At 37.6% G+C, this 16,493-nt stretch overlaps 1 protein-coding gene across 1 annotated transcript; it reads right to left on the bottom strand.

The window, feature by feature from the left end:
- Positions 1 to 6,919: 6,919 nt before the first annotated feature.
- DGKE (diacylglycerol kinase, epsilon 64kDa) lies at positions 6,920 to 16,341 on the bottom strand. The gene is made up of 12 exons (XM_009584471.1): positions 15,884 to 16,341; positions 14,038 to 14,197; positions 13,403 to 13,521; position 12,838; positions 12,367 to 12,510; positions 10,268 to 10,425; positions 9,914 to 9,965; positions 9,651 to 9,764; positions 9,101 to 9,172; positions 8,478 to 8,605; positions 7,435 to 7,546; positions 6,920 to 7,111 (listed from the first exon to the last, which is right to left on the bottom strand). The coding sequence occupies exons 1-12, from the start codon at positions 16,339 to 16,341 to the stop codon at positions 6,920 to 6,922; spliced, it is 1,710 nt and encodes a 569-aa protein (XP_009582766.1).
- Positions 16,342 to 16,493: the final 152 nt, after the last annotated feature.

Genomic DNA, 16,493 nt, shown 5'->3' with positions numbered 1-16,493 from the left:
CTGTGAAAAAAATCTGTATTTACAAACTTGTGTGAAGAATATGGAGCAGACGTTTCTCAAAAGAGCCTTCCGGGAGCTTAAGTCACAAGAGAGAGGCCATGACATAACTGACTGAAGACAGAAGTTAATTCTTCAGTTTCACTTGTGTTAATGTGGAGTACCACCACAGAACCGGGTGAAGTTGGGGCTTCTTACAGACAGAACCTGGCCCAAGTACGCAAATAATACACATCACCCACATGTAATGATTTGAGCAAACGTCACAGTTACAGGGGGCAATGGTATTATCATGCGCTTCAGAAATATTGGATGAAGCCCATGAGGGTGCAAACAAAGCAGAAACTTTTATGGGATGTTCCACAATCACACTTCCTGGGCCTTCGCAGCAAATAAAGAACAGACTTCCCAGCTTTTATGACTAAGAGTTTTATAGTAATACCTCCTTACCCTCTCATTTCAGGCTGCCTTCTTTTAAAAAACAAAGGAAAAACAAGTAGGGATTTGAAAGCGTCACTTGATGTCAAGAAAAAATTAACAAATTTTGACTTCAAATATTTATATTGAAGGTTCAATATTATGTTGGTGGGTTATTTCTTTGCAAGTAAGATCTCATATACTTCACAGCTGTGTGCATTCAGGTTTGCTCTGAGTTTTTGTTTTCTGAGAAGAGAGGCAGGAACAGCGCAGACCGTTTTTGCTTATGTTTGGGCACTAAATAATACGTATCTCAAACCGCACCATAAAGAAACAACTGTTCTGACAAGAGCACACTAATCGCTCCTTCCTTACTGTTCTGTGGGAAAACAAAAAAAATACTGAATCCCAAATGTCACCTTTCTTGGTTGAAAAAAACTAAGATGTTATAAATTCTACTTTTTGATCCATTACTTGCATTTTAAGCTCATTTTTTACCTATTTAGTGCAACTTCAGAATATATGCATAAACACATTCAATACAAAACCCAAGTCACAGCATCACAGTATTTCCAAGCTAAAGAATAACTTTTTTTTTTAAAACTGTTAACATGCTGGTATTTTCTTGTAAGTAGTCATTACTAATTTAAAGTTACAGCGCTTAAAAGGAACATTTTTACAGTATTCTGACCACTAATTACTAAATAGAAATAACTACCATGCTACCATATTGAAGTTACAAGCTACAAAAATAAAAATCCATCCTGTTTAACTATAAAAATCCTAGAAAGAGAAGATGGCTGGAGGTACTCTAAGAATTACAATAGTTGGTAGCAGACAAAATGGCTTTTGAGGGATGTAAACGTCGAAGATACAGAACGCAATAAACTCACAATGTAAGTTCCCACTTACTCTTAAAAAGAAAATTATTTTTATGCTGAAATCTATAAACAAGTTGAAATGAAACAATGCAACAAAGGAATTACATACAGCAGTAAGAGTATGTAGCATAGTAAACAGGGCAGTATTAACAAGAAACAAAGTAAAATTTTGAATACATTCATACTTTTGAACAGTTCAGGGCCAGATCCTCAGCTAATGTAAATCAGCATAACATCACTGGGTTTAGTCAAGGCATGTGGCTTTACTCCAGCTAGAAGTCTCTCCCTGAGACGCCTAAAACCTGAACTGGGTATTCAACACTCTCAGTGAGATAAAGAATTTTTGGTCATGCCGTGCATTTAGAACTGTGGCCTAAAGGAAGTTGAAATACAGAATGTGTAAATTGCTAAATGAACAAGTGATCTCTGTTGTCTCATTCCTGTGATCAGGAAGCAGCTATCGTTTCTCAGAAAAAAAGTCAGAGTGTTTTAAAATAAATGGTTCACATTCAACAGGATCAGTTACGCTACTAGTATTTTTAAATCTGAAGATATCCTAGTTTACTCCTAACTGAAGGGTCAAATCTTTTTTTCTTTTCCAAAAGGAAGAAAACTGCTAGTAGTCGGTATGAAATACAGAACAAAAAAGGATTTTCAGTTAGAACACATGCAAAGATTCCTAAGTGTCCTACTCTTACCCATAGATTAACTAACCAGGATACAGTGGTACTCTACCAAAAAGCATTTGTTGCCAAGTAAAACAGAGTAAGTACTATAACATTGATACCATTATGCTGTTCACAGCTAAGGTACAGTGCTTTAAGTTTTTTTTTAAACCAGTGAGATACAATAACACACACTATAAAAGCTGTGAGCTTCAGTGCAACATAATGCAGAACCAGAAGGAACTGGCCAAACTGAAACCAGAACCTTTAACTATCAGTTCTCAGAACCTGTGGAGAATGGGGAGGTTCCTCCCCAGCAAAGAGCAAAAATTGTACTTTCAAAATAGGTCAGAGGGACTGGGAACCTTTGGAGTCCTTTCTAATATCTTCCAGGTGTGGTGATTGTGACTGAAAAAGCCAAACAGGTCAGCTAATGCGCTAAGAATAAACTGTGTGAAGCCATTCCAATTTCCTTTCTGACAAGCTAGCTGGCATGAAGGATAAAGTGGATAGAAGAGAAACTCACTATCCTGATTTCAGCAGAGCTTCTGATACTGTCCCAAATGACATTTTTAGCTGAAAGTGAGCCAGCATAAAATGAGTAATTAAATGACTGAGGGAAAGAAGTACTTACTGAGTAGTTGTAAACACTAGCAAGGCAAAACGTACAGGGGAACAAGTTCTCAATCTGAATCAGCTGAAGTTATACAGAAGAAACTTTTCAGTTACTCTTGCTATGAGCATTGCCTCAGTAAGATGATTTTCTCCAAGTGTGTTCAAACATGGTAGCATTTTCTTTTGCAACCAGGAGAAACTCAAGTCTGTTTTTATGATTTTCTCCAAGTGTGTTCAAACATGGCAGCATTTTCTTTTGCAACCAGGAGAAATTCAAGTCTGTTTTCTGAGAGCAAGTACTTAAAGCTTCTAACTAAAGTAAATGGTGTTTCAAGTTACTTAGTGCCTAAGAAAAGCAAGACCTGGAAAAAAAACCTCCTATGAAGGGGCAACATCAGAAGTGAACATATACAGTATCAAATACATGAATTATGCTATACAGTCTTTACATTATGAACATGAAATGCAATTCATAACAGCGCTTGCTGAGAAAAATGTTCAAATTTGAATATAATTCCAAATTAATTTGAAACAGAAATATTGCCATTGCAGTAGAACGAAAACACAAGACTATGTTCTTTAATAACTGCAATAATTCCAAAGTCTGTTAGAAGTATGCTCTAAATATTACCCTAAGCTGCTTTAAACACCAGGAACAATAGACATACTTAGAAAAAAGTATGTGAATGCCATTCACCTCAGCTGTTTTTGAACACGAAGAATGCAGGTTTGGCCTTCAGATACCTTTTTAAAAAGTCCAGACATGAAGAAAGATCCAAAATACAGGTGGCATTTAAAACAGGTTTAACCCTGCTATGAATTGCTGAAGTGAAAACACAAAGTAAAACAAAGCCTATGACAAGAAGTTCTATGCACATGAAAATATGCATACAGACTCTCTCCATGTGTGTGTAAACAAGCGAGGTTTGAGCAAGGCAGGAAGCCGACTCGCAGAAAGGCCCTCCATACAAGTTTGTTTTTTGTATTACATGTCACAGGACTGAGAACCTACAGTAAAGAAAGTTATCAGAATCTGACCAAACTTCAGTTAAGCTAGTGTCTGCAGCAATGAAACTTAAAAATAAACTTTGTGAATTCACTTTTGAGTGCTTGACAATTGATGTCATTATTCACCCTGTACATTTTACACTAAGATATACTGTGTGAAGACTGCCAGAAGAAACTGTTCATTATTTGTCTTTTTGAAACATTGCTTTCACTACTTTTCCAACGTTAATCACTAACAGGGTAGGGGAAAATTCTTCAGTGCAGGACATGAGATCCAGCTGCAGAGTACCCTCTTCTGGAGAGAGAATATACTGCAGCATTTTCAGGTTTCCAATCTGTTTTCAGAAGAGCAGCAGAGTAGCTATTTGTACTAGTGCTTTTTATGCACGTACAACATTAAAAAAGCATGTAACACTTATACAGTCATAACACACATGACAACATTGAACAGCTACATACAGTTACAATAGAAGGATGACCCCATGTCTGACTGGGACCTGGACACTTCAACCTTACAGAATTATCTCCATACCATAAATACAATTTTACAACAGGCTTTCCCATGCTTACAACGGCTACGTTTGCTACCTATCATTTGCTGCCATCACTAACAGTCAATTTGTGAAACACAAACTTCTTCACTTCCACATGCAAGAAGGGGATGATCTGTCCAAAACAAGCAGGACCATTTACCAGTGGTTGTCCCAAACATGCACCCAATTAGATGCTACTTTCACTTCTAATTCTCCCTTGTTTCTCCAAAAGGAATGATGGATTTACATTTCCCAAAGAGGATTTCACACATTTAGGATGGGACTCCTAGCAAGCCGCAGTAAGTGGGAGGATCTTGCCTGCACAAACATAGTACATCGCTGGTACCCACTCAGGCAAAGCACAAGTGGAGAAGCCAGCTCACCTACTGTAAAAAAGGGAGACTTTCAAAGTCTTGGCATCGATTGTTTTTTTTTTCCTTGATGTCAGGAGTTCAAAGAGTGAAGTTTTTGAACAGTTCTTAGGTTCTTAGGCTATAAACCAATTTGAATAAACATCTGATCAACCTCAGGTAACTCTTTAAACTGTATTATGAATAGTTCAGATCAAGTAGCCAGTGGTGTAATTTCTCTTGAGAAAATACCACCTTTCACAACACATACCCTGCTTTTCCACACTTGTCATTTGTTTGTAAACAATAGTTACATAAGAACCATAGCATAGAGCTTAACTATTTTTAGGATGCTGATGGCTACAAGTTATTAAAAAAAATTAATAACTTAACTAGTAAGGTTTTTGAAGCTAATACAAATTGAACTTCATAACTAAAAAAAAAAAAAGATAGTGGGTTTATCTAACTAGTATACTTCTCGGTATTTTAAACACTTTTTACATAGATTTAACTATTAATTTGTTCTCTATATTTACATACAATAAAACAATTAAGATGAGGTGCATAAGGCTAATGAATATGGAATTTACAAATGGCTTCTGCTTTACAGTTCATTACACTCTAATCACATTTCCAGGCAGCTATAAATTCACTGATAATCAGTAGTATTTAAGATCTAGTACATACACTTTCTACAATGAATACCATCAAGTTAAAAATGCTCTCCGAAGAGCATTACAATTGAAGGTTTTAAAAATACTGACTTCGCCAAGGTTTCAATAAGTTATTTTAAAATATAAATAGTTCATTCACCGTTAATGCAAATGTCATTTTATAGATTGTTGAAAAACAGTTTCATTTTACAAAACCTAGAAACATAGCCTACTTTACCCAATGGTATCACTTTCAGTTAGCATAAAGAAAAAAGGAAAAAAAAAAAAAAGATTGTGGGAGTTCTGACAAAAGCAGCAACATTCCAAGTTCAGATGAAGGCTTTCAACTTCTCTTATGATCTTGGCTTATGCATGATACATTCAGCATAAATTCTCTTCCTAATTGGAAGATCACCTTCAGTAACTCAACTGGCCTTAACTGAATTACTTAGTGACAAATTTTAAACCTCAACTCATAGCTCTCACCTGCCCCAGGCTTAAAATACCTAAAACAGAAAAGAAAAAAGGAAGCAGATTTTTACTTCTGTTAACCATGAAGATGTTTTCACCTGAGAAGCTTTTACCCTGAGAAGCTTCAGATATGCCAAACTGTCAGTTTCCATGTACTGTTGTATGTGTTCTTAACCTTTACTATCAGAATAGGCCACCAATCTTTTTTGTGCCCTATATTCATATGGGAAATGAAGTTTCAGGTCCAACAAGATATCTTTGACACCCTAAGAGCCAGTCAGAAAACAAGTGCTTCCATGCTTTTTTCCCCACAATCAAATTATACACATGAACGCCAGAACTTGCTAACGTCTGCAAACTTAGCTCTCAACCTCCACACTTAAACAGTTAACAGACTGACTTGCTATCATTTTCAGGTAATTATGAAGCCAGATCTTTAACAAGCCTTTAAGAAAACCACATTTGCCAAGCATCATTATTTCTTTAAAACTCTCCTGTAAACAGCTAAAATAGACAGCTTTGTCCAAGTTTTCCTCCAAAAAGCCTCCTCAAGAACTAGCATGTTGTTATTTACAAACACTAGAATTACTCTCTCACTGAACTGAAGCAGAGTCAGTCACAGGATCATTCAGTGCAAGTCATGGTACAATTATTTTGAAGTTGTATCTTGGGTGCTTGGGACCTCAGGAGTACTCTATCTATGCCTTACAAAGCCACTGAAAAACGTCATTCGCTAACAGAACATTTCCAGAAGCCTTTGGTCCAAAAGCATCTCTCTTGCTAACCACCTTCCCAAGAGCTCCCAGATACTCTGCCCATTAGATATGCACTGCACAAGCAGGTGCGCTGAGAAGTATTTGTCCTGCTCCCAAGAAGAGATGGCAGCCAGGAGCAGGTTCTTTTCAGAAAATCAGCCCACATCCTACTTGGTCTGGTTTTCTGTTCTGGAACTGTTCTGGGGAAAAGGGCAGGTGGAAGCAGGCCAAACTCCCAGCTGTTCCCCTTTCCAAGGGTATAAAAACTTTTGCATACTACCCTTTGTATGTGCAGAAGATCTGATTCCACAGCAGTATTTCTCTGTTTCCTGCCATTAGAGTAACTAACTCCTCCAGCTAGAAAGGCTGGGCATCACCACTGATCTAAAAGGCAAAATAGTTGTGGTAATTCAGCTGTGAAAGTTTCCATGAATGTGAAAGCATGGCTTTTTCCTCAGCTCCAGTTCACTCACAAGTATAAACCTTACGGCATAAACCTTAATCTAGATTAGGCATTCGCAGTGTTTTTAATGAGCTGAAGTTCATCATTGTATTATGTGAAATTCCACAAAATCTATACATCTTCATCCGTCTGTTCTCTCACGTGGTCTTGCTCAGACATGCTGGAAGCTTCGTCATCCGTTTGTTCACCCGAGTGATATAACATCAGTGCATGTGTCTTGTGAGTTATGGTAACGGTGCAGGGCCCCTGAGCCCATGGCTCTCCATCCACCTGCATCGGCATCTTTGAACTCTTCAAGATCAGCTAGTATTAAATAGAAAAATTTAAGAGCACGCAATCATAGCAGTTCAAAGTAGCTTTAAAGATATCTTTTACAACTACAGTATACTGATGCTGCATCTTTTCAGCCTGGCCAGGGAGAAACTTAGTATATAATTAGTTGCACTCATAGGCCACCAACCACAGCAACAGAGGGCTGTGAATTATGATAGAATTAATTTTTACTGAGCAAAAGAAACACCTGGCTTAACTGCAAACTGCAACTTCAGATCAGAGAGTTGAGTGCTTGAGATTCTATAGTGTGTATTAGAAAAAATTTGGGGAAACAGGTTCATAAACACACTTACCCTCACTGTATGTGCCTGCCCTAGGCGAACAGGATTTGCTAGTTTCACCTGAATCTGTGCACAGTGGAAAGAACCGTGAACACCAACAACTTCCAGAAGTCCATCATCATGTCTACAAATTAAGAAAGGAGACTCCTTTTAGTGACGCTCAGGAGCTCTAGAATACCTGTCCAAATACTACAAAGTCCTTTTATGGCTATTCCTATAGAGGAGACAAATGTTATTCTACAAATATGTTTAAACTACCTATTTGTGCTGGACAACAAATCACACTGAACAGCAAAGGAAGCCATACAAAAATGCAAGTATGGAACAATACACCCACTGGTACACCCTAGCTAACTTCTGGAAGTTATGTATATATGACTTTCCAAGACTCATTGTGCATGTTTAAGGCCCACGATGGATTTATCTTCCATAAATTTGTACAATTTTCTGTCTTTTCACTCAGTTATTAATCTACAGGAAAATCTTTTAATAGCTTAATTTTTTAGATTTTGGTAGAGGACCTTGCCCAAATATTTTTTAGAAATCCAGGATCATAAGCTTTGCAACAGAACTATGAAGTATATTTATACACTTGGCTTCTGAAGAAGGAAGTCACAAGAGGGAATAACTAAAGTACCCACCTATTCTCCTCTTTAGTATTGCTCCAGCCAACTTACTCAAGCATGGGAATCAAATTTTGGGCTTGCTTTGTTTTTACTTTATATTTTAACCTCTATTAAGACATGTTCTTTCATATTCTGAAATGGACGTATCTTCTACTTTTTGAAGGCTACCTTTATTTTCAATAGCCTCTTCAACACCATTGCTTAATCATGCCAGACATTTTGAAAAGGTCTTAAAAAACAAAACTTGATGTGTGGACTTAGTCCAAGTCTCTAATATGAGGAAAATAAAAAATCTGAGATAGCCTACTATCACAAGGAATCCTTCTGACTTTCAGACAAGGCTGGCTACATAAGCACAGTTTACTGGAGGAATTGCTTACACTACAAGAACTGTTAAAAGGAAAAAAAAGAAAAAGATGCACTGGGTACCTCGCCAAGGGATAAGGTTCATCACCCATTCCTTCCCAGAGCCTACAGCCACCTCCCCAATATCCAATATTCAGGACAATGATGCCTTCCAAATTGGGCAACTCGATTCTCTCACCATCCAACTCTAGCTTTAAAAGACAAACAGAAGTTAACTACTGTGGATCAAATTCAGTACTTCAATACAAGCTAGTTATTCTCTTTATGCATTTAATAGGCTTCCACTTGAAGAAAAACTGGCCCCGTACAAACAGAACATGTTTTCTTTTCATACTTTAAAAAAATGACTTCTGATTTCACAAGATATCTTAAGATGTAATAAATTTCTGTTAATAGAGAAAAGAAAAAGGTACTCTCACTCATATAAGTCTCTGGTGCAAAGGCAAATTTTATCTGAATATCAGTACTTGAACTTATAGAACTGAGTCAAGGCCAGAAAAAAATTCGGGAATTTTCAGTAAGCTCAAAGACATGAATTCCATGAAGTAAGTTGCAGATAGCAAAACACTCCAAGTCCAGAGCCATCCTACAAATATCATACAGATGTAAACTGCAAAACTTCTCCCCTTTTCTTTCACAAGGTAAGTTTTTACTTGTCCAGAGAATAAGCAAGTTAAAAAACTTACCTCAACTTTTTTGTTAAGATCTTTACATTCTTGTACTAAGCAGTCTTTGGTTCCATAAAAAAAATAAACAGCCTATTAAAAAACCCAGGGAGAATAGAAAACACTGTTAGAAGACAACAATACATATGAAGACTATTTGAAATATTCATGTATAGTTACTGTTCTGCAATCCTTATCTACAATTCATATGTAACATATTTGCACATCCTTCAACTAAGCTTTCTTCATGAGATAAGCTACAACTAGCATAAGAAACTTGCTTCCACTTTAAAAGGAAATAGGCAAAGTCCTTAAGCCATTAAGTTTCAAACCAAATGAGACATTCTAAACAAAAATTGAACAAACAGCATATTCTGTAAGCAAGCAAGCAAGAACACTTGCGAGTAGGCTGGAAACATGTTTTACCCATGGAATCCCCTCCCCAAGAAAAATGAGTTCAAACTCTTAAAACGGCATGAAAGGAAGTAGGGGAGTAAAGCAATGTAAAGCAAAAAATAGCCTTAAGTCAAGTCAACACTACAAGGAGAAAAGGTCACTTTACCAAACACACCTTATTAATAATTCTGCTGGAAAACAGAGAGGGGGTCTTCTCACGATGAGCGTGAAAATTTAAAGCCATGAGAGCATCAGGTCCTATAGAAAAGTAGTTGTTCATTGTGAATACCTGTAAGACAGGACTTCTAGTTATGGTCTTATTAAATATCATTATTAGGATTTAAAAGTCAGAGTGTTTAATGGGAAGCAGGCAACCAGAAAAGTAAGTATAAACATACAGTATTCCACAGAATCCATATTTATACTTGCAAACCATACCTTTGGTTTCCTTAAGTTGTAGTATCCTTTGTTTGTTACTTGTACCTTCCATCTGAAAAACAACAGCCATTACTTATACTCATGACAGGCAGACTGTTCTCACTTAGTATCAAAACTAATAGGAAGTTAGGAATCCTGTATCTATACTGGGATCAAGTCAAAAGATTTAAATTCACTTAAATTACGAAAGAGTTAAGCCTTGTAGAACAACTAAATAAAGACTAATTTTGGACCTCAGTTATTTTGCAGTTCCCTCCAGCAATACTTGTGTTTCTTTACACATACTGCTGCAACTGTAGGGCTACAGTAGTAGTTGGTTCTATAGAATTTATCTCTTCTTTATCTGTTACTTACCTGTCTAGTTTGATTCCGTCTGCCTCCATGACATTTTGTAAAATTTGTTCTACAGGGACTTCTCCAGCATAACCTGCACCCCAGCCCAGTGTATTAGACAGGTCATTACCTGTTCCCAGAGGTAAAATTGCAACTTGTGGAATATAACGTTCTTGCCCCTAGGATACAGAAACACTGCATATTAGCTCCTTCTTTAGCACTTATTTTCTCCCTTTTATCCCCAAATGTTCAGGTTGGATAAATATCATTAATCTTCATAGCAGCTTGTTACATAGTGCAGAGCAATAGAGCTGGCAGCAGTAGTACAGCAGATAGCACATTCAAGTACTTATCATAGGGATAATGCAAAGGAAGGAAATGTTAAACCATTGTGAGAAGAGAAAATACAAGCACAATATGGAAACAATGCATTATTAATAGTGAACATGGTATTCCTTGAAAAGAATGATGCTTTGGATCGAGACGTGGAAGCCTGAATGTCTCATCTGATTTCCTGATTATATGCTGCTGACTTGCTGCAGCCATGGGTAAGTGAACTAACAATATTACTGCACATACCTCTGGGAAGTGATATGAACACTCAGAGAGATGTAACACACAAGGCTCTGAACCGTAACAAGACACCAAAATGCTCTTACAAGACTGAAGTAAGGTTAGGTCTAAAACAACAGGTGCACTTAATACTAGAGTATTCATCCTCGCACAGAAATTCACATACTCAAAGAAGGAAGGGCAGTACCTAAGTTTCAGAGGTGCCACATACGCAGATCCAACTGTCATCAACAGATGGAGCAGATGTTAATCACCTCTGCAGATCACAGAGTAACTGACAGAAGCAGACATTCAAAATGGCCACCTTAGCAAAGGTCTTTGCTGTCTTTACCACAGAAGGCTGAACAGTTATTTCAGATGTACTACGGCCTTTGAAATTCAGCTGTGAAAAGTACTTGCAGTAACTGGCATTATGGTTACTATTTTTTCAAGAAGAGATATCAGCCAGGTAATCTATATTTGAGAGTCAAGATAAATGAAGGAAGCAAATAACCTACTGCTGATAATAAGAAGGTTTTGCTGATAATCTCAACAGTATTTATATAACTCCAATGACTCAATTTGAATACTTGGAAACAAAAAAGAACCCAGATTTCATCAACTATATTGGCTCTGAGGGACAATATATCAAGTGTCCAAGACCAAGTAACCATATACTCATATTCATTAACCTTTATAGTTATGCTTTGTTGCATTTCTACTTAATCAGTACATAAAAATTCTCAAAGAAGCTCAGTTTGACTATGCATGAAGTTGTAATAATGGCCTTCAACTACAACATTTCATGTATTAACAAGAAAACCACTGGGGGGGGGGAAGATACTGATATAAGAAGAGTAACAAGAGTAACTTTCTTCCTTTTATCACAAGAGAAAAAGTTTATTAGGTAAAGCACTAAAGCCCTAGTAATTATTCTTCATCCTTAATTTTCTCAGGAGTTCTTAGTAGTATCCTGTAAATCGGAGTATCTTCCATTTCAAATCAACAGTAAACACACAGCTTATTTTTTCCTTCTCTACTTGCTGTTAATAGGTGAGGCTGCAGACTGATAGATTCGTTAGAATATGTGATAAGGAGCAGAAGCAAATTACTGCACTCATTCATGCCCTGGCAATATAACCAGTACAGCCAGAAAAATTATGAGGTTATTATAAAAGATTGAGCATGCTGGGAGAAATAAGCAGTCAGAGCACATTAGCCATTATTAGTGATGCCATTTACAACAAAATCAATCTGTTTAGACAAAGAAGAACGAACAATGCATAAAATATTCTGCAGCTTGTTCTTTTCTTGTTCTACAGAAAAGAATGACTTTAAATATCATTTAAAATCTAAAGCTTTCATATTTTTCCTGAACTACAGGGACTCATAACAAGATGCATTTACCCCCAGCTCCCCAATATGAATAAGCAATTCCACAAATATTTCTCTGTAGGCTTATTCAGGAAGATGAAAACAATAAATGCAGGTAAGAGATTAGGTGTAGCACTTTAGCAGCTCCCAAACTCATTTCACCATGAGACATCTTTTAATTTAAAAAACAATACCTTTATCTTCATTTCATCAATTGCATCCAGGACCCAGCCTACTGTGCCATCCCCACCACAGACAAGAACCCTGACAGCGTTGCAAGGCAGCAAGGTACAAAGTTGGAGTGCTTTAGCAGGTGCAATTTTGCTTAGATCAAAAACCTAGAAGAAAGGCAAATAAGGAGTTCTGTAAGTTCACAGAACGAACTCAGGATTTGCCTCACAGACAAACAACTTCTTTCTAATGCAAAACGGTATTTACAATACGACATTAGCAAATGAGCTGTCTTGACTTTTATGAGCAGGATTTGGTTTCCCAAATTCACAACAGAGCTCCAGCTGCTTCACAAGGAATAAATGCCATTGATAAACCAAGCTGACAGAGTCCTAAGAAAAGTCTGTATCTAGACGCATTATGATGAATTCTGTGAAGATGAAAGACTTCGGATAAAAGTTACTTTTAAATACTCAGCATACGAAGAAGTTTACTCTTTAAAGCCTTACTGGGAAGCATTTAAAATAAACACATAGAATACAGCCTAATAGAAATCACTAAGGCTAGGTTTTGAACTTTAAAGGAAGAGTATTAAGGTGCAGCCAGGAAATCCAAGGAACAACTGCCTTACGTCAACATCCTGTGCCATCCCAGTGGATTTTAAGGGGAAAGCGACAACACAAAGCAGCAACTGTGAACACGGACGTTTTCACAAGTGAAGTGAGAATTTAAACAAATACAGGTTTCAAATTAAGATCTAAATATTTCATTTTCTAAAAATTGTACACTGTTTCAAGAGCCAGATACTTACTATTAACAGAATTACTGCATGAATTACTATAAATAGAACACTGGACCAGTATTAGAACCGTAACAAACTTGGGGATGGGAGGAGCCTCTGCACTTTTGGTCTCGCTCTATAAAGCTATTCTTTCTAAAAGAAAAAACTGCATGAATTTGTTTTCTTTACTGATCTTCCACAAGATGCTACTGACATTGTGTAAGCAAAGTGATGTTTATTTTAGTTTAAACTTTTATTTCATTATAGTGGCTTTTCACTGTAAATACCTTAGCAGAATTTTAAATTCTCCTAGTAAGGTTTCACCCATGTTGTTTCCACTACGAGTATTAGCCAGTATGATTACTGGCATCCAGTGTTTTCTGCAGTAAGGTACTACCTGCAAAAAGGTAACAGTAAGTCAGTCACACAAATACTGCACGTCTGAAAATGTTTAAAGCCTTGCTCCAAAACCTGTCCCCTGTCAGTGCTGAAATGAGGAAGTTACCAATTAGTCTGAAGTACTCCAAATAGAAAGAAATACTTCTGACACACCAAGATTGAAGATTTCTGTTCTACTGTGCCTAGGACAACAAATACTACAATGTTATGAACACAGTAGTAGAAAAATCACAAAACATTCAAGGAAGTAAGGTACCCAAATCTCAGTGTCGTTTTAGAATAACAAGATCCAAATGTCTGCTCATGCTGTCTGCTTCAACTACAAAATTAATAAAAAGACAAACACCTCTGAATTAACACTACAAGTACTTCATATATATTGAAACATTTACCTGATAGTTATTAACTTGACAATGTACTGAGTTCAAGTTTTAATGTGTGGTGTGGTTTTTTTGTTTGTTTGTTTGTTTTTCTTTTAAATATGTTATAAAACCAAGAAGTTGTAGACAATTACCTTTTCATAATTGGTTCTTTTGTCTTTACGCATCTGGTTGATTGTAGACAAATAGTATGGTGGAATAATTAAGTCTCTGAATTCTCCTAATGTACACTCCTCAGTCTTTAAACAATCCATCATGCATTCATCATGTACAGTGTACTGACACCACACACATCTGGAAAAAAGACCAAAAAACATGAAAAAAATCCTCAAATAACAGGCACATCGCTTTTGCTCATTTATATTAGATAGACTAACTTTCTGAAAAGTACTTATGTTTACATGCACCATTGTAAGTAATAGTTTAAGCATGTTGCAGAGAAAACCATGCATTCCCTGGAAATTTACATGCATGTATTGGCTACAGAAAATTACATAACTGGGTCATGTGCTTGCAAGTCTAGAAAAGTATTTGAATTCTGTGGAAAAAAAACCCAACAGTTTTAAATTAATTCTATTCTTTTTAATTCCAAAAACAGGTGCTATAAATATTGTCTTGCCTTGTCTGCAATATAAACAGTTACACTGAAAGCTTGTATGAGAAACTTAACTCCTATCCATCCTTAAAGAGCACAGATAAAACACTAGAGTTCAATCTAATAAAGTGTTACTAATAACATTAATAAATTTCTTAAGATTTATAACACCCCTTTAAGTCTGAAACCTAAAAGGTTACACAGTACTGTACAAGGCTGATGGGATTTTGTTATGCAAAACTGTTCAGCTTTTTGACCTATTCTAAAAGCTGTCCTGGAAAACGGACCAGAACAAGAGGAAATACTGCAACATCCACTGCCAGCCTCTGCAGAATGTTAATCCTCGTTTGCTACATCCAAAGCCTTGGTTTAAGCAGCTGTGAAAGCTATTTTTGGAGTCCTCCTGAATAATCCAGCGCACAACTAGAGTAGCAATGATACTTGCCCTGTACTGTGACTTTCTTCTTTTCCTCTTCTTCCTTCCCCCTTTGGCTCCAAAATCCTCTCCTTCCCTCCTCTCCTATGCACACTCTCTCTTAAGATTTTATTTCTGAAAGTATGCTCATTTACACTGTAATTCTTACTTACCAAGCAATTTGACAGTATCACACAGAAGCAAAGCAAAAGCTGGCAGAATATGTGCTGGGAAGATGACATCCTTTGAGAAGGCTGAAGTAACACTGACACCGCACCCTGGACCTGAACGACTAGCACTATATTTTGGCATAACATGCCACTATGTGTCATGCTGGCAACTTTGCAAGCAGCCCTACTGATGACAGTGCAAGCCCATTCAATGGTTCCTTGAAATTTTTTAACACACTCGCCACAAACTTTAACAATAGATTATATTATGGTAGCTTTTAAAACTTCCCATTAGCTTTTTTCGAGTATCCTTAAAAATGGACTTAAAACAGCTATAGGATGATTGGTTGTTCTAGTTACACTAAGCAGATGCCAATTTTGCAGAGATGCATATACATTTTGGTGCTCTGAATTGTGAGCTCTGCCACTCAAATTGCTCAGGCTATCCACTGTACAAATGACAAGTGTGTTAGAACCTTCTTAAGGTCATCCCCTAAAATATAAATTCTCTTGGACATAGAGAACCTTTTATATGTAATTATACAGTAGCTAGCACATCATGCTGGAGTAATGCAATTAAGAGAACAAGCGGCCATGAGATGCAATACCATACTCTTAATCTATGACTCAAATTACCCACAACCATCCATTTTAATTTCAGGTTCTTTGAAGTTGTTTTTTTAACAGAGTTTCATATTTGACTACTGCAGGATCTCCTTCGGGGTAATGTGCTCCAACAACCCTGTGAAAAAATACAATACTGATATAGCATCGTACTTTCTCAAATTCCCTTGCAGTACCTGTAGTCGCAGAGCTTGGGCTGTGTGCCGCACTGTTGTCTGCAGATCACACAGCAGCTGCAGAGTGGGACATTGCCTCTGATCCAGTGGTGTGGCATAGAGCTGTGGGCTCCACCATTGCCCCTCATCATAATTTCCTTGCAGAGAAAAAGCTGGTCAGCCTTCTTGAGGCATCCTTCGCTGACACGCAGCCCGCAGCAGTTGCAGAAAGCACCCTGAAGGATGTGCTGAGCGCACACGCAGCAGTAGGAGGGCTGGCCGAAGAGGTCTGTGTAGTGCCAGTCATGCTTGCTCTTGCGAAAGATGTCTTGTATTAACAGCTGCCGCCGGGACCGCTGGAAGCTGCACCACAAGGTGATCAGCACCGGCAGGATCACAGAGCAGAGAGTCCAAAACACCAAACTCCAGTCTGCGACGACCGAGGAGGAAGTGCCGCTGCTGCTCCCCGTCCCTTCCATTCCTCAACAGCTCAGCCTCACCAGCCTAACCCCTCACACCGGTCGGGCGGACAGCAGGGCGACCCCAGGAACGGCCCCCTGCTTCAAGGAGCCAACGCGCAGCTTCATGAAACATCTTTTAATCCCTTATTAGAGCTAAGCACCTATTTGCC

This window comes from Fulmarus glacialis, unplaced genomic scaffold, assembly GCF_000690835.1.
Source record: "Fulmarus glacialis isolate BGI_N327 unplaced genomic scaffold, ASM69083v1 scaffold3069, whole genome shotgun sequence".
NCBI lineage: Eukaryota > Metazoa > Chordata > Aves > Procellariiformes > Procellariidae > Fulmarus > Fulmarus glacialis.
Note: the sequence above shows the minus strand (reverse complement) of the source record. Positions and strands in the feature narration are given on the sequence as shown.

Excerpts from the sequence above, each read along its gene's own strand:
- DGKE (XM_009584471.1), bottom strand. The coding sequence starts at position 16,341 with ATGGAAGGGACGGGGAGCAGCAGCGGCACTTCCTCCTCGGTCGTCGCA. Across the intron at positions 13,522-14,037 it reads AAAGAACCAATTATGAAAAG|GTAGTACCTTACTGCAGAAA; the intron begins GTAATTGTCTAC and ends ACCTTTTTGCAG. Across the intron at positions 7,547-8,477 it reads GAACCTTATCCCTTGGCGAG|ACATGATGATGGACTTCTGG; the intron begins GTACCCAGTGCA and ends CTTAATTTGTAG.